General features: G+C 43.4%; 3 protein-coding genes across 5 annotated transcripts in view; 1 reads left to right on the top strand and 2 right to left on the bottom strand.

Moving 5' to 3' along the window:
• Nucleotides 1–22837, bottom strand: part of LOC144111151 (uncharacterized) — an 88196-nt gene extending 65359 nt beyond the window's left edge. For 2 of the 3 annotated variants that reach the window (XM_077644307.1, XM_077644305.1), the window contains exons 1-2: nt 22020–22153; nt 5171–5210 (exon numbers count right to left, since the gene is read on the bottom strand). The gene's annotated coding sequence lies outside the window, so the exon portion shown is untranslated. Of the gene's footprint in view, nt 1–5170; nt 5211–22019; nt 22154–22808 lie in introns of those variants that run through there. The other variant, XM_077644306.1, reaches the window with a different exon arrangement.
• On the bottom strand, nt 412–2434 carry LOC144111153 (BET1 homolog). The gene is made up of 3 exons (XM_077644310.1): nt 2268–2434; nt 1823–1908; nt 412–691 (listed from the first exon to the last, which is right to left on the bottom strand). The coding sequence occupies exons 1-3, from the start codon at nt 2302–2304 to the stop codon at nt 479–481; spliced, it is 336 nt and encodes a 111-aa protein (XP_077500436.1). The 5' UTR covers nt 2305–2434; the 3' UTR covers nt 412–478.
• LOC144111152 (coiled-coil domain-containing protein 130 homolog) lies at nt 2633–22888 on the top strand. The gene is made up of 7 exons (XM_077644308.1): nt 2633–2817; nt 2991–3124; nt 5665–5839; nt 8011–8095; nt 8875–9047; nt 15611–15749; nt 19333–22888. The coding sequence occupies exons 1-7, from the start codon at nt 2815–2817 to the stop codon at nt 19620–19622; spliced, it is 999 nt and encodes a 332-aa protein (XP_077500434.1). The 5' UTR covers nt 2633–2814; the 3' UTR covers nt 19623–22888.
• The last annotated feature ends 1665 nt before the right edge of the window (nt 22889–24553 follow it).

Genomic DNA, 24553 nt, shown 5'->3' with positions numbered 1-24553 from the left:
CTTTATAAACCATAAACCAAACCATTTTATTATATAAGCGCTTTGGCTTAGCAACAGAAGACATGACAATGAAGGTGTACTATCAGCGTCAAATGAAACATAAACAAGACTACTGAAACAGTAACAACAAAATAAAAATAAAAAGTGAAGTTGAATACTACAGCATTTAATCTTCACTTGCATGGCATTGAAGACATATGTATCGAAGTGTTCATGAACCCGAAATGTACTTCATCACCAGTAGCAATTTCTTTGGTGTACTTTTTTTTTTCCCAACTCACTTCAGCTCGCATTCAGCTGGCCCTGATGATACGCAGGACAAGGTACCTATCCAGCCTATTTCTCCCCTTTCGTGTTCTGTGTTGCTAAGCCAAAGCACATTTGTCCAGTGAATTCTCCGTCCACACCGAGGGGAGTATTTACAAAGGGAAGTTTATTTACAGAGTGGAAATATTTTTCAAGATTTGGGTAATCCCTACTAACTGAACTTCATCAGCATGTATATGACCAGAAACACAAAAAGAGAGAACATCATGAGATAAAAGATGTAGCGGTTGTGGCCGGCTCGGCTCATCTTCACGAGCCTCCCCATGGTTGATTTGAGGATGCCCTCGCCAGCGTCAAAGTCCGTGTTCATGTCTTGCAGCATCTTGTTCTGGTACTTCACTTCATGGCCAATGTCAATCGATACCTGCCACAAAAGAAAGCGCATGCTGCTTTCAGCGCTGCACATCCCACATAGAGTGGTGGTGGGGGCGGAAAGCATTGATGGTACGATCACGTGTTTGTACACATCAAGGTACAGGTAGAGGTATTCAGAGATGGAGGTGGGTTGTAACAACATTATGGATCTGGCTGTTGAACAGTAGGGCTATAATTGTCATTGGTATAACTGTGGTATCATATACCAATAAGTATATAATTTGCACACTGTAACACGTATACTTATTGGTACACTTATTTATATTAGAGCAATCAATAATATAGGTATAAATTATGGTACTATGGTATAGTGTTGGTATAAATTGGTACAAAAGGCATTGTAAATAAACAAACTGACGTCTGCTTGCTGGACGAACTCCAACAGGGCATCTAGCACATTGTCTTTGTGCACTATCCCTACTCGTAGCCTCCATACATGGTCATGATGATTGGTGCTATGCATTCCCAAAGGAGGTGCCATACATTTATTTGGTCGTACATTTCTTCTAGCGCATATTGGACAAGTGGCCAGAGTTAATGCATTGTGAACAGAGCGACCACATCTGACATTATGTTGGCGTCAGCTTGTAAAAGCAGAATGAACACTGTCTTCTGCCATAGCCTGCGTGGACAAGAGGGTCATTTTTAACAAGCAATTGATTATTCTTTAACCTCGCAGTTTTTTTTTTTTTCAAACCTTTCTGTGCTCTTCTTCTAGATCAACACAGTGCAAGGAGGAAAGGAAGTCTCGTAACTGTGTTTTGCCGGAATCAAGAGGAATTTGGGCGTCTAGGCAGCGTCATCTAATGTAGAGTCCGGTGATGTTAGGGTAACATGAGGAGGTACTCTGACAGCAACGTCGAATAAATTTTATCGGAGAAGGTGCAGGCTCAAGTCATCATTTAAATGATCAACAGCACGAATCACATAGAGAAATGATTCTAAGTACCTTTTTTTTCCCTTCATAAATGCAAAATCGTGCAAGGTCGTTCTACTCCGTTTTCTGATGTCGACCGATACTCAAACAGGGAAGGCCCATTTCGATAAATGCACTATAGGACATATGTTGACGTAGCCTAATGCAGGCGCAGGCATTCTCGGGAGTCAGGAAATGACGTACCGTCTTCAGGGCCGAGATTTTTGATTTCAAGCCATCAATCAGCTGTGTGTTTTCTTCCTCCACGGTGTCCCTGTAACTGGAGCCATCTGAAAGCACATTTTTGACATGACATTAACGATACAGAAACAGCCTTAAAGTTCGGGACTTTGACATGCACCAGTGCATACGCACGCTAGGAACGTAGCACAACAGGTTGACGATAACATATATCGCAATTTCCTCAAAGCATAGCTCAATGAGGAAATACCATGCACCGAACTGAATCTGTTATGAACGACGCGTACGTTCTTGTACCGTGCGAAAAAAAGTCGTGTAGTGCAGTTTTTTTGTCATTAATGCGAGGAAACTTCAGTTTCAAGATGACTGATGGAGTTCCAGACAGCTGGACTAACATCGTACCTGCACTGACAAACACAAATGAGAGATTAAAAACGAGTAGACTCACTTGTATATCCATGTGACGATGTTTGGGCTCGCCGCATTTTTCCTTGGTACGGAAGTCTTGAATTTTCAGAGACTGCCGACGAATTCAAAGCCCATTCAGCCCACGGCTGCTTTCGCAGCGCTCAAGCAGGCTTGGGCTACGTCAACACAGCGCGCCTTTACGTCACCACTGCCATTGTCATTTGACTTCGGCAGTAAGACTGCCAAATGTAAGAAAACAACGTGCAGGTTGCTTTTAAATGCAACTTGATAAATTACTAGAACTATAGATTTGGAGGCGTTAATTAGGTATTTAAATAGTAGTTATGCCTTAAAAATTTAGAGTTTTTTTTTTCGAGTGCGAAACAGTCATTTGCGAGACGTATCAATCCCAAGCTGCAAGTTCGATGTGATCGGACACGAAATTGCGTTGTTTTCGATTTTGACGCCTTTCTCTGGATGATTAAACTCAGACCTAAAGCTGTGTTCGTGTCTGGCGCCGCATTTATGCTGTGAAAGTCGTCCTGCTTAACCTAGTTGTCTGGGCTTGGATCTCTTGACTCCTGAAAATGGTGAGCAGACGGTCGACAGTGTTTGTTTGCTTGCTTGTCTTCTGGGCACTCTGCGGCACTCTCTTGTTATCCTTAATTTGTGCGGAAACAAGAAAAGTGACGTGAAAATCAATAGCCAACCTCACAGATATGTTGCGCTTTGTCATGACATCATGTCTGCGGTTGTTTTCTAGGCGGAAAGAAAGGCAGTGAACAAGTACTACCCTCCAGAATGGACTCCTTCCCAGGGATCCATCAACAAATTCCGCAACTCTCACCCCTTGCGGGACAGAGCCCGCAAGCTCCACCTGGGGATTTTGGTCATCAGGTGTGTAGATGTTTCCTGCATCTTGCTCTGTAGCGAAGTTTCTCAGAGCGACCGGAACGTAGGCAATCTGACAGCATAGATGCATGGATGGTGTAGGTTTGGTTTGTGGAGGTTTATCGTCCCAGAGCGACTCAGGTTATGAGGGACGCCGTAGTGGAGGGCTCTGCAAATGTCGACCACCTGGGGTTCTTTAACGTGCACTGACATCTCACAGTACACGGGCTTCGAACAGCTAGCCTCCATCGAAATGCAACCGCCTCGGCCGAGATCGAACCCGCGTCTTTCGGGTCAGCAGCCGAGCTCCATAACCACTGAGCCACTGCGGCGGCCATATACACGGATGCCCCCAACGCTTATGACGTTATGGTTGGCACAGGTAAGCGTGACCCAGTATGAAGACGACCAATTAAATATTAAGAATAAATTCACGGCCTATAGTAGACGCTTTGTATTACAACGCCAGGTTTTCTTTGCGCGCGAAAATAAAGAAACAACAGCTGGCATATTATGCTTTATTAAATTACTGCTAAACATAAGAACCTGCATCCATATCTGAGAATATGACTACCATACACGCCTTAAAGCTCACAAGGAGTGCTCTAGCTGTCATTGTCCTTCAGTGAAAATGGGGAGGAGGATTGAATATTTTCCTTAGTATATTTGCCAAGAACATAAACATTATGCAGCTGTGTTCAAGATTACCCTTCTTTTATTTTTACTGTTGTGGAGCTCAGCAGTTCTTTCATTGCTCAATGTGTACAGTGCATGACAAGAATACATTGTGTTTAGTTTTACTGTACTAAAATGCAAGAGTTCCACGCAGGAGAGTACACAGGAGGGCACAACATTATTATTGTTTGCATCGTGCCCATTCTCATGTTTGTCCTCTTTGCTTTCTTGGGCTTTACAATGAATGGCCAACCAGCCTTCACTCTCCCTCGGCTTTACTGTGCTTAGAGGCAAAATATTTCAGTGCCAAGCAAAACCTTAGCAATGCTCTTAACTAGAAGCACATGTATTGCCAACATCTAGAAGGAGTGCTTTTGATAAACTGCGTTTGCACACCAGTAATTTTTTAACAATTTCTGAAAAGGTGCTGCTCACGTTTGATGTCCTCTTTTGTTGGGTTGAGTTAATTGTTCTTGAAATATTAGAGTACGGTGGCAAGCAAAGTATACAGGAAGAGGTCCTAGAGTAAACGTTGAGCTGGTATTACCTGTCAATAGTATATGTTAATTATGCAAATAGAAAAAATACAAATGCAAACCCAAACCACAGAATAGCTACAGAATCCATAAGCAGAGCCCTGAACCATGTAATCATAACAAAGAATGCTTTTAACTCAAACTTCACTCACTTGAAAACAATGAATGTACACATGGACGATGACAATTTACACAACATAAGGCAGTGTAATAATGACAACCTAAGAATCATCTGCACAATTTAGAAAGTTTCTGGCTGAAGTGAGTGCTTGAATGATGGAATGGATGATGCGCTTTTAAGGGGGAATGAGACTTTGAAAATTGTTTCAAAAGTTGGCTGTGCAGCACCTATGGCTATAAATTTGCAAGGAATCTTAAAGGTAGACGCAGCTTGCATTAGAGTTCAAAACTAGGTTGAAATTTTCTCTAGTGTTTTATGTTTGTTTGTTTTTCCTACTAATCTCCACTTTTCTTAAAAACTATGTGCAGAGAGTTGAAATTTTGTATGAGAGTAGCAACCAATGCTATGTACAGCTGGTACAAAAATTATGTGCTTAGAACAAAATCTGAATGTATTATGTTTTTTTTTGCTTTTTCTATGCAATAAAATTGGCATCCATGAATTTTTTTTTTACTCAATTGTTTACTTTTGCTGTGTATTTCCCGAATAGAAGGTGAACAAGCCTCAAAAAATGCCGCTTTGAGAGAAATATCATTAAAGCTTCTGAAAACCGTTTTGTTTGTCAAAACTTACCCTGACAGAAGAGCTATAGAAGGAGCCCTAGGGGCTGAGAAATGCACTACAAACAAAGCCAAATTCCACACCGAAACCAATACTTACATTTGTGATGAAAACTTGAGCAGTGAATTTTTGCAGATATCTGCAACAAAGAGACCACATTGAGATGCACCCACTTTTCCTGTCCACTTAATGGTCAGAAAGGACCAAAAAATTATTTTTTATGTTGCGAATACCCAAGTGTAATATATTTTCTGAAAAAGAAAAATTCTCTCTCTGGTTGCAAAATCTCAAAATCACAAATTTTTTGACAAAACAAAGTTTCACCCCACCGTATTTTTAGAGGGCAGAGTGTTTCGTAGTTTTATGGCTGTGAACCCAAGTGTTTGTTTTCATGTTTAGTAAAATGTTAGGAAATTTTTTTGATGAAAATTGTGTATTAGACTGCACATATGGCGTCTTGGTATTGGAGATCTTGATTAGCTGCCAAGCGGTAAGCTAAGATTTTTAGGTTATAAATAAAGGTTCAACAGCTGCAAAAGAGGAGATTTTCCTTTAGGATAAACACTGACAATAATCTACATTGCTTCGTGCAGATTCGAAATGCCATACAATATCTGGTGCGACGGCTGCGGCAACCACATAGGCACAGGCGTGCGCTACAACGCGGAAAAGTCCAAGGTGGGCATGTACTACTCCACGCCCATTTACAAGTTTCGCATGAAGTGCCACCTCTGCAACAACCACTTCGAAATCAAGACTGATCCACAGGTGAGCCCCTGTGACCGAACCTTTAGATCCATCTTTTTTTACTCGAAACACTTTCATGCTTTTCAATCAATATATCTTGTAAATCACAAAGGAATGTACAGAAATGTGCGCTGTTCTTTTAACAGCCTTAATGAGTTCTTTTGCTTAAGCACATTGCATAGAAAAGTTAAGTGAAATGGAAAGGTAACCTTGAGAGACTAAAAGATAGCTGCTGCTTTTGGAGAACAAACTCAAGCTCATAAATCAAGACATCAAACTGGACCTGGCAGGATATGTAATGTGGCAAATGATAACCAATGGTCGGTTTAGGTAGTAGACTGGATTTCAGAAGAATGAAAGCGTAGCCAGGTGTAGCCAAGTCACCTGGAGAGAAAAGATGAGAAAGCTTGCTGGGATATGATGGCTAGTGGCCAGCACTGAACAGAGATAACTGAATACTGGGAGAGGCCATTGACCTTCAGCAGATATAATCTCACTAATGTTGATGGTTTTCACAAACATCTTGTACAAAGGTCATATGCTGTGGTCTGGTTAGTTTTATTTTAAGTACATTCGGTGGTGGTATAGTTGATCTAGTAATGTGTGGAGAAAAAAAAAGGTCATTGCCTGCAAGCCCACTGGTGGAAGTACAGTTTCAGTCAAAAGAATTAATGGTGTCTCCAACAATTAAAAATATTCTGACTGCTCACTATGGTTTTTGTTGCAGTTTTGTTGCTAATAGTTAGGTAGCTTAGCTGGAATGAGTTGGAAAAAACGTGTCAGATCCATTTTTAAAGAAGATACGACTAAGCTGTAATGCTGTTGCAATGCAGCGCGATTATGCCAAGGTTGCTGTTGAAGGAGTTTTCGTTGTTGGGCATAACACACACACGCACACAGCGTCGTGCGTGTGTGTGGTGTGTTATGCCTTTTTCCCTTCTCTCTTCCTCCTTTTAGTCCCCTAAACCCTCTTCCCCAGTGCAGGGTAGCCAACCGGAACCCCTTTCTGGTTAACATCCCTGCCTTTCCCTCCTCTTTATCTTTCTATCTATGCTTCCGAGACAGGCAAACTATATCGACGTTTATGGCTATCGTGACGTGCGAACGACCTGCACGGGACTCAAACCCACGACCTTTTTCGACTATCGCTATCATCATTACTGTCATCACCATCATCGCTATCACCATCTGTTATCATCATCATCACTGTCATCAACTGTCATTATCACTATCACTACCATCACTATCTCTAGCATTAAGTGTCACTATCTGCAGCTATCATTATCACTGTCACTATTTTTTTACTATTTACTAACTATCACTATTATCATTATATATATTGCTTATCAACTGTTGCGTAATCAACTTTTACGTTTTGTTTTAATTACCATACAAATTATGATTGACAGTTTGTGTGAACACTTTTGCAGACAACTTCCATCTACAACTTCCGTCCGCACTACTCATAAGCCAAGAAAGGCTTTCGCCTTAAAATGCATATATGCGTGTGGTCTTGGCTTTGCTGTCATATTATTAATTTTGATTTGAGCTAATGAATAAATTTGGCACAAGTGGATTTGCAAATTCTACTGAAAATGCCACTGGAGATGAAAGAGTATTTAGCAGTACCAATTACTTCGGTGCAAACAAAATCGATAAGAAGCACTAATGTCGAATATTTAAAAGACTAGGTATAACTGCTTTCTTTCTTGCCTTAGTCAAGTGTTGCATTGAAAAAGTGTCATTTCCTTTGGCTCCCTGCTTCCTAAGAAACATTTGGGAAGCCCCGTTGTCTTTGTCTTTTTATTGTTTTGATTATTAGAAGTGCCAATTTGATCAAGAACGGTTTGGCTCATGCAAGACCTATAACTGTGTGCTATATTATGCAAAGAGATGTGTAAAACATATTAGGCATGTTGACTGGCAAAAGATTCTTCAAGACAAAGGGGTTGAACATGTTTACTGTGTAGTAGTAGTAGTAGTAGTCAGCAAATCGTTCAAGAAGTAAGTCAGCCCAAGAAGCAAGTCAGCAGTTGCTACACAAAAAAAAGGGCTTTTTCAAACTCTGCGTAATGTTGGCATTGCTTACTTTCTTCTTAATTAACGATTGTCATAAGTTGCTTCAGTAAGTGATTGTTTGTGTACTTGAGCTGCAAGATTTACATTTGTTGCTTTTTGTTCTGCACATCAAGAACATGGATTACGAGATCATTTCTGGAGCAAGACGCCAAGAAAGACGGTGGGATCCCAGTGAGAATGAGCAAGTAGCCCCGGACGGTGAGAACTTTTCTCATACTTTTCGCAGGCCACGCTGCAGAAGCAGGATTCAGATTATACAGTGTGCTGCACAATAAGAATAGGACTTTTTTTACACGGGTAGCTGCACACACGAAGCTCTTTAGTATCCCCAATAATCCCTCCGTAATAATGTTTCACTACTGTTTTTACATGCCTCTTTCTGCTCCCTGTGTGGAAGTGAGGGCATTATTCAGTGGAGGGAAACTTGGAATTAATCCACTCTCAAATTAACCCATTAATTCCCATGCATTGGAAACGTCGGGCAGAAGTTATGCATTTCTAGGACTTCAGCATTAAGGTGTCGGTTCCACGGCCGCCAGCCACGGCAGCAGCTTTGAATTTACGAAAACAAGGTTTTAAATTAAGAACTTTATTAATGCGCATGAAGCTTACTGCACCAGGTAGAATTTTATCTCTTTGAAATACACACACCAAATAAATCAAGCTTGAACTTTTTATAACCTGCTGCTTGTGCTGCCGCTTGTACAACAGCATGTCATAAATATCTCATGCTTTAGCATCCTGAATTTTATATGATTGCCGTGGCCATTCTTTTCTCAGCCTCAACTTGAGCTTGTCTGAGCAGCCATTGGTTGCTTCACGCTGCCTGTAAAAATGTCTGCAACAATTTATTGATGTTGCTCTCAGTGTTACACTTAGATTCGGAATTCTGAAACAAGCTAATGTGTGCTGCCAGTGTAACCGAATTGATACGTGACAAGAGCTGACAACAGTATTTTCTCTCTTTTTGCTCACAGATAAGGAAATTGGCAAAAAGATGGCCACTGATGCCATGTTCAAGCTCGAGCATGACGTCGACGACAAGGCCAAAGTCAAAGTGGTGACACCTGCTCTGCAAAGGCTGGAGCACCTGCAAGACCGCTGGCGGGATGACTACTCTGCCAACCAGCTCCTGCGAAAGTCTTTTCGGGTACAGAAACACAAATTGCTTCTGCGACATTAGATGGGAGCTGTTAACTTAAAGCTTTGTTAACAAACAGCTCTTGAATCCATGTCTCTGTAGCTTGTGCCAGACTTTGCCTCACCCTAAAGTTGGATATTGTCAGCGTGTTACAAACCTTTGGAGTGAGGATTGGAAAATAGGCAAAATATGAATGCCATGCATGGGTAGATTGTAGCAATAGAAACTGCACAAATCGCAGCAGCTCGGATCGAACCCGCTTCTTTTGGATCAGCAGCCGAGCGCCATAACCACTGAGCCACCGCGGTGGCCTGTCGTCCTATGGTGTTAATAGGCCCAAAAATTATGTAATGCGTCTTCGGAAGATTTAATGACTGTATGTTTGCCTGAAACCAGGAGTGAAGGCTATTTACGTGCAAAGAGCTTCAAGTGTCCACAGAGCTCGATCACTAAAAAAAATGTTTGTGCCATCAGCGTACATTACCATGTCTGTTGAATCTGTTATATTGGGTATATCATTAATCTGAGTTTTAAATAGGAGCGGTCCTAAGTTTGAGCACTGTTGCACACCTTGTCGAATGGGTAGCTTCTCCGAATTATTAGAGTTAATGTGGACATACTAAAAGCGGTTAGCTAAATAACTAGAAAACAAGGTGAGGAAATGCTACGCACACCGTAAAAATTTGTGGAAGAGGCCAGTACAATAAATGCATTCAAAAGCTTTTCTAAAGTCTAAAAACGAACCTAGCATGTATTTTCTCACTTCAATGTTATTGGTAATTTTGTCTTTAATTGTTAGCAGGGCTTTTTCTAAAGATCTATTCTTCAAAAACCTGTACCGCGAACCATTTACAATGTTATATTTGGCAAAGAAACTTTGTAAACTGTGGTTGATGGCACCTTCAAATGTTTTACACAGAATATCTAGAACAGAGATGCTTCTGTATTTAGTAGTTTCATTTCTATTGCGACCTTTGTAAATCTGGCAAACTCTAGCAACTCTTAGGTCATCTGGAAATACACCAGTTATGAACATAAGGTTTATAATGGGAGCTAGAACTTCTGACACGGACGCAGACACATATTTAATGTGATAGGTTTTATGCCATTGTATCCAGCTGATAATTTGTTTTTGATGTTATGTATTAGCATGGTCACCTCATTAGGCATCATTGAGGTAAGCGTAAACGAATTCGGTATGCGTGTGACAAGGGTTTGGTATGTGGAATAACTGTTTATCAGCAATAGAATCTGCTACATTCACAAAAGCTCATAGCTGTTGCTAAGTCAAAACCAGCAAGATTTTCATCGGGCATGGCTATTTCATCAGTATTACACAGCACGTTATTAAGTAAGTTACCTAGTTGTTTCCAGAATTTTCTGTAATTATCACATATTTTGGAGAAATGCTGGACATAGTACTTCGTTTTGGTGTATTTTAGGTGCATTTTAGTTTATTTCTGAAAGCCTTAAATTTATTCAACAGTGTTAGGCGAATTCGTGATACATTTTATTTTTCTTGTGGATACGTTCCTAGGGGGATTTGGTCGTCCAGGGTTTCCTAAATTTCGTTAGTTTTTTTTTTTTTTCAAATAAAAGGAAGGCCTCATTATAGCATTTTAGAAAGGTATCGATAAATATAGCATAAGCCCTATTTACATCCCAAGTTTTGTATAGGTCATCCCAGCTTTGATTGTCAATTAGTGCTTTAAATTTGGACAGTGTAACGTCATGAATCTCTCTATGTGTGCAGCTGACTATTAACAGGATGCGTATTTCGTTTAACAGGGAAAAAACAGAATACGGGTAAATGATCATTGATATCACAACTGAGTACACCAGACAAAGGTTCTGAAGACATGTGGCTAGTAAAAACAAACATCTAATAATGTGGCTCTCTGAGTGGTCAGTCTAGTAGGCAGAGTTGTGTGGTTACAACATGCATAGGAAGAAACAATGCTCTTGAATTTGCAGGTGCTACAATCGTCGCAGAGTAAGTTGATGTTCACATCGCCCATGACCACAAACAGAAGTTTTGCAGAAAGAAGGTGTTCAAACAAACTTTCTGAAAATTGGAAATACATAATACAACTGTTGCCTGAGGAGGGGCTCTACATATAATAACTATAACATGTGGTAAAGCTACAGACAAATATTCAACATCAGGGGTTACGACCGAAAAGTCTAATAATCTGTGCGGATAAGAATCTTTCACATAAATTGCCAGACCGCCACACCCATAATGTCTCTTTATGCCATTACATTTATAACTATTAATTTGAGCATATTCATCTAGAGTGGACAGCCATGTTTCTGTGAACAAGATGACATCAAACTTTATTTTTAATTATGAAAGCAGTGCATCTATATGATCACCTTTATGACGCATAGTACGAATGTTCAAATGCATAGCCGATAATTGATTAGAGCCTGTTCCAAACAGAGTTAAATTCATCATAGTCTTAATAAGCACATGCTCCCGAAGAATCCATGACAAAACTGTAAGAGCAAAAAAATGTAGATAAACTATTTTTATTTTACGTCATCTTATATAAGCCATCGGAATCAACAATCCTCAAGACATAATTGTCTCGTTTTGCTTGGCAAAAATTTTCCCTCCTTGAGCATTTCTCTTATCTCGCCGATGGAAGCGAACGATGATATTCTGGTCGTCAGGCTTTTGGGTGGGAACCTTGTGGAACTTGCTCACTTGTGTCACTTGCTCTTTGATGATCTCACCAATTTTTTTCACTACTTCAACTTATTTCTTGACATGTTCCACACCCTTTATTTCCAAGTTGTTCATGCAGGTGTAGTGCTCCAACTCTTTCACTTTCTACATGAGGTTTTTGTTTTCACTTATGAAGTTCTCATTACTCTCCAGCACCTCACTCAGTTCCTGCCTCAGCGCTTTCACATCAGTACTGATTTTTATTGTTTCATCACATGTGTCACTGCAGTACGTCACGCTGTCCTTGCCAGAACGCAGTTCCGCACTCATTTCATGTTTTAAATCTTCCAGACGTTCTGTATTGAGTTTGGCATGATTGGTAAAGTTGGCAAGTGAAAACAGAACCGAAAATACATATTAAACTAAGTTTGGCAGTAGTGCGCAAAAAGATAAACAATCAATTTCAGGCTATACAAGCTTACCTGCAAAAAGCAGATGAAGTAAGTTGCATGTGAAAAGTTTGCGCGATGCTGCCAAACTGAGGGGCAGTCTGGGAGGCATCTTGTTCTAATAGGCAGCAGCAGGCAGAAATCGCTAGGCATCCTAAGTAACTGGAACTGGGCTACACTGATAGGAGAAATGTCGATGCCTAGCCGGGCATCATGCAGGCAGACATCTGTTGGCTTCATTATCCATTATATCCATTTTCAACTACAAGTTTTCATTCAATAATTATACCTCTTGTTGCCAAAAAGGAAGGTCATCAGCCACAGAAAGCCAAAGAATTGAATTTTGCTAATAAAAATTTGATGGGGTAGTTCTCTGTGTTCCTTTAACAGTCCTTAAATATAGGCATGTAACTGTAAACTGTTACTGTAAAAAAGGCTTTCTGTGGGATTGTAGCATCAACTGTTGAAGACAGCAGAAAGCAATATGACTGCTTTGCTTTGGTGTAAGAGTTAAATAAATAAAAAAAAATCTTATACGTTTAGTTAAGTACTCCTTTGTGATTAGTAGTCTAAAGCAGTAGGTCAGTTTTTGGATTTAATTTTTCAATTTTAGATTTTGAAGTAGTGATTCTCCTTCACACAGCAGTGCACGGAACTCTAGCTCTCTGGGCACAAGAAATCAGAGCACAGTGGTCAAAAAGTGCCTGTAAATGCGTGCGCTCTTCAGTCACCCTGTTCTGGTTTCACAGCCCGAGGCAGCGAGAGTTTCTTTTGCCATAGCACCAAGGAAACTCGAACATGAACATTTCCGACAAAAATATGTTTGGCTGGGTGATAAACTAGGAAGAAATAAATGGAAAACTCCAACCAAAAGACTTGGTAAGAACTACCCGATGTTTTGGAGCCGACCGTTCTTGAAGGAGAAGCCAAGGTGGCCCCAAAATGTCAAGCATCTCTTTATGATTCCTTTGGTTGGCAGTTTTTTCTTTCCTTTTTTCCTAGCAAGGAAATTTGGGTCTCTCAAAATCTAAACACTGGCGTTCACTAATGCTTAGTTAGATTGCTTTTACAATGTGGCACCTGATTGTCATTGTTAAGGGCTGAACTGTAAATACATTTTATTTAATTAGCTAACCATTGTAGTCAGCCACCTTGGACTAATGGTCCAAAAAAGCCTTTTTTCGTCTGTTATTGTTCAGAAGCCTTTCAATTATTGCTTGAAATCTTAGTTGAAATGCATAGCGTATATGTATTAAAATAATTGAGCTGGTGTTGTTACATGCTTGCAGAAGAGAAGTTTACTTGTAATGCTTGTCCCATTTTTGTCGCCTTCATCCATCATCCCTTTCATGCTTATGTCAGAATATATATGTCAACAACTCAAGCTGCTGCCCTAGGGCAGAACATTTTGCCAATGCTAAGCTCCAATTTTATGTCAGGAGCATCCTAATAATGTACCCCTTACCGCAGAGACCGAATTTAGTATTCACAAAGTGGAGTTGGCAGGATTACAGGCAGAGACATGGCATGTCAAGAGTGCTGTTAGTACCAACGTTCTTTGAATTCCATTTTCGTAGCTCTGCCCGGGAAGTGGCTAAAATGGCGGTCGTGCGAACTAGCGGCACTGCAGTCGGGCTTTTCTACATCATCTGCTGTCGCGGGAGTTTTGCTCGCTGCAGTTACGGCAGGCTAGTCCGATTTTCAAGCTAGTTTTTGCATGAAAGGTGCTCGTAGTGATTGTGAAAACCTTTGTGGTGAAATCTGTGCACTTGGTGGCTTCGAACAAGTGTTACATATGCCATACTGCTTTGCGCCCGGCTGCACAAGTGGCAACAAAAACTACTCCACCGATCATCGTTTTCTCACACCAACTCACGATGACAGCCACTTTAGTAGACGAGAGCAGGTACTGCGTCATAAGGACAGCTGTCTGGCTTGCCTAGCATATGTGAGCGTCATTTGGAGGCCGACAATATTTAGGACTGCAAGCACGTTGTAAGCAGGCAATAGATGCGAATTCCTCCTGGGAAATCCACGCTGCACGGCGGCGTCCCTGAACTCTTTTCCTCTCTTTCTAAGCGAATCTCAAAACCAATAAACGTGCAGTGCAGCCGAAAGTTGCCCAGAAAGTGTGCTTTCATGCAGGCTTATAAATAAGTCCAGAGATCCAAACATCGACAGTGTGTATACTAAGTTGTCTTCAAGCGAGCCGTTCGTATGCACTCATTCAAGTGAGCTGGTGCTGCTTTCCTGCTCTGCTGAGACCAGTCTTACATATGTACTGGTGACCTGGAGGGTGTGACGCTGCCCTTCACGGACTGGCAACATGAAGCTATAGGCACAATGAACATGGAAGGCATACGGAGTTTTCTACTCGTCGAGAGAGCTATCCACAGGTAGTGCAATATATAATTTCGAAGGCTGTTGTCAACAAGGTGGTAGCTGCAACGTGAATGGCTGCAAGCTGCATGATAGCTGTTGAAAGCTGCAGCCTATGTCACCGGCCTTGACAGAATCCTGACAGAAGCAAGTGGCTTAAATATCTCTGCATGCAGACCGGTGTTCGGCAAATCTTGATGAACAGGCGGTGAAGTCAGAACCTGCTCATCACAGACAACTGCCGCTTGGTAGAAGAAAGGGCAAGGTCCTGCCACTGAAGGCAGCAGTCCCAGAAGGTACAGTCCATGGAACTCAAAGAGGTTCAGCCGTAGTGCCGTAGTGGAATTTCGACCACCTGTGGATCTTTAACGTGCACTGACATTGTGCACTGACATCGCACAGCACACGGGCGCCTTAGCGTTTTTCCTCCATAAAAACGCAGCCACCGCGGTCGGGTTCGAACCCGGGAACTCCGGATCAGTAGCCGAGCACCTTAACCACTGAGCCACCGCGGCGGGTCACCTGTCGTTCCTGTCATCAGCATGTGGCATGATAGTGCACAGCCCAATGCTTGTTCACTGAAATAGTTCTGTCATTAAATCCAATTGGTGTGAAGTGCTATAACCTGCGAAAAGAACTTAGTGAAAAACTAAACTGCTTGGATCGCATGAGACAAAGAACACTTAAAAAGGTGAAGCACACCTTTTCTAGTATCATGTCATTCATCCCAACCTCAGTGCGTAAACTCTTGTGCCCTCCAAACAGCGTCGTATTTTTCACCATTAACCAACTAGACCACATTTTTATTTGTTCTCTCCGTAAAAAAATTATTTACCTGCGGGTATTGGCGCAGTGCCGCCCGCCTTAACGGAGGCGTTTCAGACGACGCGCAAGACATGTAGAAAAGCGCGATTGCAGTGCTGTTAGTTCCAGCAATGTCCACGGTAGGCACGCCAGGGGGCGGCGGGGGAATGGAAAGCTGCGAAACTGAAACTGTCTAAGAACGTTGATTAGTTCCACCTTGCCTTCACGTTTACTGATATCGTTTTGTTTGTTTCCGGCATGCGCTGTAGAACAAGAAGAAAGAGCTGCACCACCAGGCGGAGAAGGACAGAGCACTGCTGAAGAAGTCTTCTCTCCACATAAACCTGGTACCGGAGACACCAGAGGATAGCCGGATCGCCAAGCTTCTAACGCTGATGCCTACACAAAGTACGAGATCACCTTCCTTCGAAGCCTACGTTGTCATCCGGAGTTAAGCTATTGTCTGGAAAACAGCTTTTATCTTGAAAGGGCATGAAACAGGTTTGATCTGTTTTGGGGTGCTTTGCACTGCTGCTGAAGCTAGATGAACATTTTTTTTTGCCAGCGTTAGACTGTGGATCCAAAGAAGAGGCCAGTTCCACAATAAGGAGAAGGGCCCTGCATGGTAACAATGGTTTGAATGCAGCATCATTGGTGATACAAAAGAGACCTGCATCTCTGTCTTGAAACCTTGCTGAAACATTGTCAAGTTGAGCTCAACACCCGAGGCATTGGTGGGGTCTCAGAGTACAGTGGCCTGTGGGGCATCCCTTCAAGCCTCATTGCCTTAGTATATATTTTATGTCATGCACTGGGTTTGGTGCTGCACACAGCTTTGACAAACCATATTGTATACTTCAAGGCAGCTTGCGTGTTGTTGTTGCCTCACTTTTACAGCTTTTTCTGTCATTTGTTTTTATGCAAAGCATTGCCATAATCTGTCATCATCATTGTCATCATTTATCTGAACACCTAAGGACCTATGCAGGGTATTACATAATGGGGTGGGAGGGGGATGAGAAAGCCAACATGCAACTAATGATTGCACATGACAAAATAAATTCAAAACAGGTAAAAATAAACACAATGAGAGGGACAGAATTACAAAGTAGTTGGTTTGGTATGACAAATCAAGGTATATTGGGAGTGCAAAGGAAAAAGGTAATTATAGTCTAGGGTCGAAGTAGAGATGGTAACAGCTCTAAATTTGGCAAGGTTGCATTCATTGGCAATGGAATACAGTTACTCCTGAACTGTGGCAGGAAAAAGTGATTTATTGAAAGCGGTTGTCAATACATGCAGGCATTGTATACTCAAGGCATTTTGTAAATGATGCAAATTACTGTACACAACACATCGCTGCTTATTTCCGAGCCATCCCCTTCCTATTTCTGGGTGATTTCAGATAAGAACATGCACTGGGTGGCACCACGGTGCTATCTGTAGCTGTACCACACGTATACGAATCAACCGAATCGATTGGCAGCACTCTACTAAACGGGAACTGACACGCAGTGAATTGTGATGATAATGCCCGATGACTGCAAAAAAAGGATCTGCAATTATTTTTATTTATAAAGAAACTTTCGGGGCACAAAATATTTTTGATTGCGAAGAACTAGACGCTCACGCTTGCATGCACTGCTGTCTCACGGATGTCGATTACTAGTAAATTAAAATGTATTGCAAGGAGACACCTGAAAATTCAGAGAGAAAACCTGCGCTCGTTGCACAATGTGTTCAGTTATTCCTGTCAGTTCGTAAAATTTTGTTTTCTAAAATTTTCTAAAAATGCACAGAATGTAACCCACCCCTATATTATGAGAAAGCCATTGACTCAGTGGAAACTTCAGCAGTCATGCAGGCTTTGCGGAATCAGGGTGTAGAAGAGTCTTATGTGAAAATACTGGAAGATATCTATAACTACTACACAGCTACTATGGTCCTTCATAAAGTCAGCATTAAAATTCCTATATGGAAGGGTGTCAGGTAGGAAGACACGATCTCGCTAATGCTATTCTCCGCTTGTCTACAGGAGGTGTTTCGAGGCCTGGACTCTGAACAGTTGGGAATAAGAGTTAATGGAGAATACTTAAGTAATTCGAGATTCACTGATGACATTGCCTTGCTAAGTCACTCATGAGATGAGCTGCAAAGCATGATCAGTGAGTTAGACAGGCAGAGCAGAATGGTAGGTCTAAAAATTAACATGCAGAAAACCAAATTAATGTTGAACAGCCTCGCAAGGGAACAGCAGTTCACATTTGGTAGCGAGGTGCTGGAAGTGATAAGGGAATATGTGTACTTAGGACAGATAGTGGCCGCTGAAACGGTTCGTGAGAGGGAAATAACGAAGAATAAGTTTGGGGTGGAGCGCATATGGCAGGTTCTCTCTGATCATGAATGGCAGTTTGCCAATGTGCATCAAGAGAAAAGTATACAACAGCTGTATCTTACCAGTACTGACCTATGGGGCAGAAACATACAGGCTAACAAAAAGGGTTCAGCTTAAGTTAAGGACAATGCAACGAGCTATGGAAAAAAAAATGGTAGGTGTAACATTAAGAGACGAAGCAGCAAAGTGAGTGAGGGAAGAAATGCGAGTTAACGACATCCTGATCGAAATAAAAAGGAGGAAATGGGCTTGGGCAGGGCATATAATGCAAAGGAAAGATAACCGCTGGTCCTTAAGGGTAACGGAATGGGTTCCAAGAGAAGGCAAGCGTAGCAGGGGGCGGCAGAAAGTTAGGTGGGCGGATGAGATTAAGAAGTTTGCAGGGATGCGGTGGCCGCAGCTGGCAAGGGACAGGGTTAATTGGAGAGACCTGGGAGAGGCCTTTGCCCTGCACTGGGCGTAGTCAGGCTGACGATGATGATCTGTAAGTGATCTCAGTTGTCATTCTCAATGCTTCTACTTCATCGTCATCAGCCTGACTAAACCCACTGCAGGGCAAAGGGCTCTGCCATGTCTCTCCAATTAACCTTGTCCTTTGCCAGCTGCACCCACTATATGCCCGCAAACTTCTTAATCTCATCCGCCCACCTAACTTTCTGCCACCCCCTGCTACGCTTGAAAGCTTGCCTTCTCTTGGAATCCACTCCATTACCCTTAAGTTGAAACCAGGTAACCACTGGCTTCAACTTCATGAAGTGTAGTTCATTATTAACCAGTCACATAGCAAAGCTTTCCATAGCGCTGGTGTTGAAGGACGCACCACTGCTGTTACTCTTATACATATAACTCACTGGATCAAGCGCCCTCAGCTTTTTTTACGGGTACATCTAAGCCGCATTTCTTGCCATCTGCAGCTATCACTAACAAGCACATACTCATATTTATGTGCGCCATCTGCGAAAAACTTGGCCGGCCTTTCCTTTTGTAGGCAGGCATACAGCTGTGATGTGGATACCAGTAGGTGTGATTAAATATTAGGCCCACAGGCCTTGTTTTAGCCCTTTACTGCCCAGTCGCAACATAACGCCGTGCACTCATTTCTACATGGAGGCTGCATACAAAGTTTAATGTCGTAGTGTTGTCGGAAGGCAATGCTTTTGAGTAAAAATGTGACATCACTCTGAAAAAGCTGTGTTTCACACAGGAGTGCAAATGGGCGACTTGCAGGCAGCCTGCAGCAATTGCGGGATGGATGGGAAAACTTGTGTTGGATAAAAAATTGTTTTCAGTCTCCGAGTGTTGAAGTTGGCTTGAGGCTTTCGATTTGGTGTTTCACACAACTCTACAGAATGGGCCAAACACTCATTGGCGACATGCTGATCCTTCAGATTTTAGGAGCAGGAACAAAATTTTGATATTGGCGTTTGAACATGAATATGTTAGCTAAAATAAAACAGTTAAGCTGTTTTGCCTCTTGTTTTTTATTTGCCTCCGAGGTAGGTCATTTTGACTTGGTGCGTTTACCGGTATTCATTTGCAGGCATAAGTAAAACTCATTGGATTGTGTTCATTGATGACTCTTGTTTGATTTTACAGCATCTGATGAAAGGCAGAGGCTCAAGAGGAATGAAATAGCTGTTCGACCACTTTTCGCATCAACATCACCAAACTCATGTTCGACCAAGGAGGCCAAAGCAGTGCTGAACCAGGATGCGACCGCAAAGCTGCAGTTAGACGCCGGAAATTCAACCTCTTTGCAGAAAGACCTTGTAAAGAAACGTGGAGCAGAAAAGGAAGGAGCACTATCACCACCACCATCATCGGAAAGATCATTCTCCCTAGTCTCTGAAGCATACTTTGAAGACAGCTCTGAAGAAGAGACATAGCCACTGGCCATATCCTAATTGCTTCCAACCATGTAAATATCCGAAGGCATGAATTGTACAGTGTTACAATGTGTATAAGCCAAAATACCAAGTTTGTTAAAGTGTGCTGGCAATAGAGTGTATATATGTATTCTTTCCACTGTTGAAGGCAGCAAAGTTGTTAGAGGTCAAGCAGCTTTATAGCTCAAGAAAGAATAGTTCAAGAAAGGCACCAAAGCAAGTCCACTGCACATGTTGCCAAGACCGGCAGGTTAGTGTGTGGGCAATTCCTCTGCCTGAGAGCAAACATGCACAGGCTAACGGAAGTTCTCCCAGACACCGCGGGCAGGTTGAATTGTGAGGGATGAGTGGAGTGAAGGATTGTGCGATTCTAAAATTCAGGGAACTAAAGTGAATGTGAATTCGGGGAATAACATGAATAGTGACCAGACACTTGCTGCTGCCTGTTATACCTTCCATTGGAACATTTCTTGTGCCTAGCTCTTTTATATCTCCTTGTGCGGTTTGTAGTATTTGTAGTGTGCATGTTGATCATTCTAATTTTGCCAGCACCTTTCACTCGAAAACTGCGAGGCTCTTTGCCATATTCATTACGTGAGGTTGGCAGTGATAGTGTGGGTGGATTGTTCCCTAATTTGTTTAATTCCTTGATTTCATTAGTTCCTTAATTTAGCAGTTGCAACAGCAATCCCTTGAGCTTGGCGGATACTTCAAGCTTGCACTGCAGATGTGACACAAGCCTTATACTTATGATGTCGCTTTGAGCTTAAGAGTATACAAGTGTGGTTAGCCTGGTGCTCCTATGAGTTTAACCAAATATGCCGAACTAAAGTGCTGCAATAGCTCAGTTTCTATGGTGTTTGGCTACTGAGCTTGATGTTATGTTGATGAGGCAGAGTTAAAATAATCCTTGTACTATAAATTTCGGCACATGTTGAACCCCAGGTGGTCAAAATTAACCCGGAACCCTCCTCCACGGTGTGTCATACACTACATCTCTATTTCTCACAGTGGGATAAAAGCTGTGAGCACTTCGTAAAGGTTTCCACAACTGTGTGACTGGTTTGCAAGCGCATGAGAACAGCATATTTAAGAAAGTCATCGCCTCAAGTTCATAGCTTCCACTTCAATATAGAAAATTGTGAGGTAGAGCTCTGGCACAGAAGTGTTCGTCATGCTGAACCTGTGTCATAGACACATTAAAGCGACACTTAGGATAAATTGAAGTTAGCCTGCATGCGTAACACTACGGCATTCTAAGGATAAAAAGTTTGGAGATGATCAATGCAGTTAAGGTGGCAGGGTGTGTGTTAGCATAAGTGTGTACCCGGGGCAGAGCTGCTGCTGACAGTTTCAGACCATTAGTTGCCTTGCGACACGCCCTACCCCCTCTCCAATCCAGCAATCACAGTGTGACGCACCCGCCGTACTTCCTCCGCTCTTCCCACCCCTCGACTCTGATTGGCAACCGCGATGCCCCTCTGATCACCTGTCATCTCCCCTGAGGGGCTTCCTTCTCTTCACTTTACCTCCTGCCAACCGAGGCTTGACACGCCAACGCCGGACACTTAATCGCAACGCATTAAAAAGCCACTCTCGCCGAAAAGGGGGGGGGGGGGGGGAGTTATAAGCTAGAAAATAAAAACCGAGATACAGGTGGCGCCACCAGCGGCCAATTTCGCAAGTAAACTTCGCGAATCTCAGAGGCTATGCTACACACCCGTTCATTTCAAAACGGCGGACACCAGCCCGCTGTGCCGACGTCACAAGTTTGAATCGAGTGGCGGGAAAATTTTTGAATTCAATTTCCTTTGCTGCCGGACAAACGTTAATTACAAACACAGAGAAAGAGCCAGATATTGCACTGAAAACAATAATGGGATAGAGTTGTCTTCAATGTTCCTGTTGAATACACGGCGTTTCAGAATTAACGTTTTTCGATGCATCGAGCCGGTTTTGTCTAGTCAACCAGCACACCTACATCCACGAAACAAAGCAGAACTTCTAAAATGGCTTGGCCATTGAACATGACATCCGCGTTGACCTGTGACAGCACCTCGGCATTATTTCCGCCCCACCCCCCCTTTTTTTGCCGGGACTGATTGCGGTGAATATCATTATTACTCTTATGCTCGAGTCTTTGCTTGGTCTAACCTTACAACATGGGCAGTTTCATCCTCGAATGAACGGTGCGAATAAAGGACATATTTCGGCATGCAGCGCAGCGACATTGAACGCAATTACGCTGTAGCGACCGCTGGGTCTAACGTGCGTCAGGAGCGGCCGTTTCATCGCGTTTTGCCCACTCCGTACCCATGCCTACTGCAAAAGCAGGCTGGCAGTTGCTGGCGTCGGGAACGCCAACGTTTCTAGAAAGGAGACGAAGCTGAAACATACCTGGCACCGGCGGTGGACGACGCTAGTACGCATTTGCTGCACTGCCTGGCAGGAAGGCCGGGCGCACCAAGAAACAACCGCGATTTACCGGAGTCATTCCGAGATAACACCCGGCGAACGTCTGCACTGCATGCTGTAGCTCTTATGCTTTATCAGCAGACGCCTTTGCTAAGCCGGCGGAAAATTTCGATAGGTACTGGGGCAGCGGCGAAATGCTTTTGGCGCTGGCCTAGAGACGTCTCTGTGACGATTCGGTCAGCCCCAGCTTGCAGAAAAATGAAAAAAATAGCGCACGTGTTGATCGCGTTATCTAAGAGGGTTTTTATCACGAGTTCCACTGGCTAATCGGAAAGGTCTGTATGCTTCGCAACACTGGTCAGGTGCTAGCAAACAACGCGCATGCGCCCTGCGTAGCCTCACTGGCTGATCCTCGCAATAGAGGGCGTACGTGGTAGCGCCTAGGCCAGCCACGAAGAGAATTGAAATAGAGCGAGCAATGGCAAATTCCATCGCCATACGTTGTCTGCCACGCCCCAAAGCCTCGATCGTCACTGTCATGGCAAGACTCGCTGTTCTGTGCAATGTGTCTAGTGTGCAGTAAACAAAGCCATGTGAAACTACAGTAAAAGAAACAAAATTCAGGGGTAACTGTTGACCTTAAGTGCGGTGAGGCGGAAGCCTTTAGCGCGGTGTTGCTGCTTGTGTCGCTGATGTGTGGTTAAGATGTTAAGAACACAATTACTACATACGCGCTGCCCTAGAAGGGAGGTTGCGCGGCACCCGACTCACCGGCGCGGTCGACAGCTGCAAGGCGTCTGGTGGCGCGGCGCGCGCGTCGGTGGCGCCATCTCGCGCATGCGCAGTGAACCCGACTCTGTCGACAGCTGCGAGGCGTCTGGCGCGGCGCATGTGCCTGTGGCGCCACCTCGCGCATGCGCAGTGAACTACCAATGGCGCAACATGGCCTCCGAGATTACTACCTCTGCGGTGGTCTCTGAGGCCATCAACACAAGAGCGCAACGTACGGAGGGGAGCATGAGCCGTTAAAGGCTTTCGCCTTTAAATAGAAATCGACACGAAGCTGATTAGGCTTAGCTAAGCCTAACTTGTCCTCCCCGCGTGGAGGAAGCCTAACCGATTCTGAAGGCATTTTTAATAAAGTTGTTCTCTCTCTTTAACGCATTAAAAAAGAAACCGGCGTTTTTTTCTTGATTAGGCTTAGCTAAGCCTAACGCAGCTTTTTTCACTAACGCATTAAAAAGTGGACTCCAGCGTTTTTTTTTCTACCTCCACGGATTTTACAGAAGCTTTCACGGTATGTTCTCTACAGAAAGTGAGTGAGTCCGATAGAAGGGAGGACTCCCCGCTCCAGGCATGTTCTCTATACTGTAGTAGTTGCAGTAGTACAGGACTTTATTCAAGCACAACACAGGTGCCTAAAGCCTGATTCACATGCAAGCGAATCCTGCCGCCGCGGCGCAAAAGCCAGTTTTTGAGTCGTCGCGGCGAGGTTCCAACATGTTCGAAATTTTCATGATGACGCTCAATCGCTCTTTCGCTTGCATGTGAACCAGCCTTAAGACGTCGATGACCTGCTGCAAGAGCAGCTCGGCCGCTCCTCGCCAGTTGTGACTTGCGTCATTCGCTCCTGCTCTTAGCAGTCATGTTCGCCGACCGCCGCTCTGGATGCTCGCTCTTGCACTTGTGGCACATACGTGTGCCACGTGATTTGCTGTCGCTTGTCTTGATAAAAAGCACTGCAGTGGAGAAATGCGAAAGCTTATGAAGGTTTAACGTCTCAAAGCGACTCAGGCTATGAGGGACACCGTAGTGAAGGGATCCGGAAATTTCGACCAGCTGGGGTTCTCATCGTGCAATGGCATCGCATAGTACACGGGCCCCTTAAATTTTGAATTTCGCCTCCATCGAAATTCGACCGCCGCGGCCGGGATCGAGCCCGCATATTTCGAGTCAGCAGCCGAGCGCCATAACCACTGAGCCACCGCGGCGGCTGGAGAAATGCGAAAGGTATTAGCTTTTGCCACGACATTGGTGGCTCCTAGTGGATGTCATTCTGCACACTTGCCCACTCCGTAAGATGCGACCGCTACTCCTCGATCTCCGATGCTACCACTCGATGATGTGTACTTTTTTGTTGCTGTACTCCGATTGGTTGTAGGCCTTTAATTGAACGAATTAACCTCATTAATTTCATCGTTAATTAGTGTCACCAGTTAGTATAATTAATTACAGTCGATAATTAATGACTGACTCGATAATGTTTAATCATTGACTTCATATACTTCACCAGAGTATTCATCAGAAGTTTATTTTCCACCGATGTAGGAGGGCGTACTCACCGCCCCTGGCACGCAGGCGCCAAGGGACGGGGGCCTCCGCGACTAAAGGGGCGAAAAGATCGGTGTTCCTTCGCGGCTTTCGTCTCCAGGCGGATAACTTGTTGCTGTTCGGCGGGGGACTCACTTCTCAGCATCTCTACTTTATCACGATTGATGACGCCACATCCGGCAAAA

Source organism: Amblyomma americanum, chromosome 11, assembly GCF_052857255.1.
Source record: "Amblyomma americanum isolate KBUSLIRL-KWMA chromosome 11, ASM5285725v1, whole genome shotgun sequence".
Lineage (NCBI taxonomy): Eukaryota > Metazoa > Arthropoda > Arachnida > Ixodida > Ixodidae > Amblyomma > Amblyomma americanum.
This window is presented reverse-complemented; position numbering and strand designations above follow the sequence as displayed.

Bases quoted from the DNA above. Each gene is read 5' to 3' on its own strand.
- LOC144111153 (XM_077644310.1), bottom strand. From the start codon at position 2,304: ATGCGGCGAGCCCAAACATCGTCACATGGATATACAA. The intron at 1,909-2,267 runs GTGAGTCTACTC...ATGTGCTTTCAG, and splicing joins ATCGTCACATGGATATACAA to ATGGCTCCAGTTACAGGGAC. The intron at 692-1,822 runs GTACGTCATTTC...CTTTTGTGGCAG, and splicing joins AAATCTCGGCCCTGAAGACG to GTATCGATTGACATTGGCCA.
- LOC144111152 (XM_077644308.1), top strand. The intron at 9,048-15,610 runs GTACAGAAACAC...CATGCGCTGTAG, and splicing joins TCCTGCGAAAGTCTTTTCGG to AACAAGAAGAAAGAGCTGCA. The intron at 15,750-19,332 runs GTACGAGATCAC...TTGATTTTACAG, and splicing joins AACGCTGATGCCTACACAAA to CATCTGATGAAAGGCAGAGG.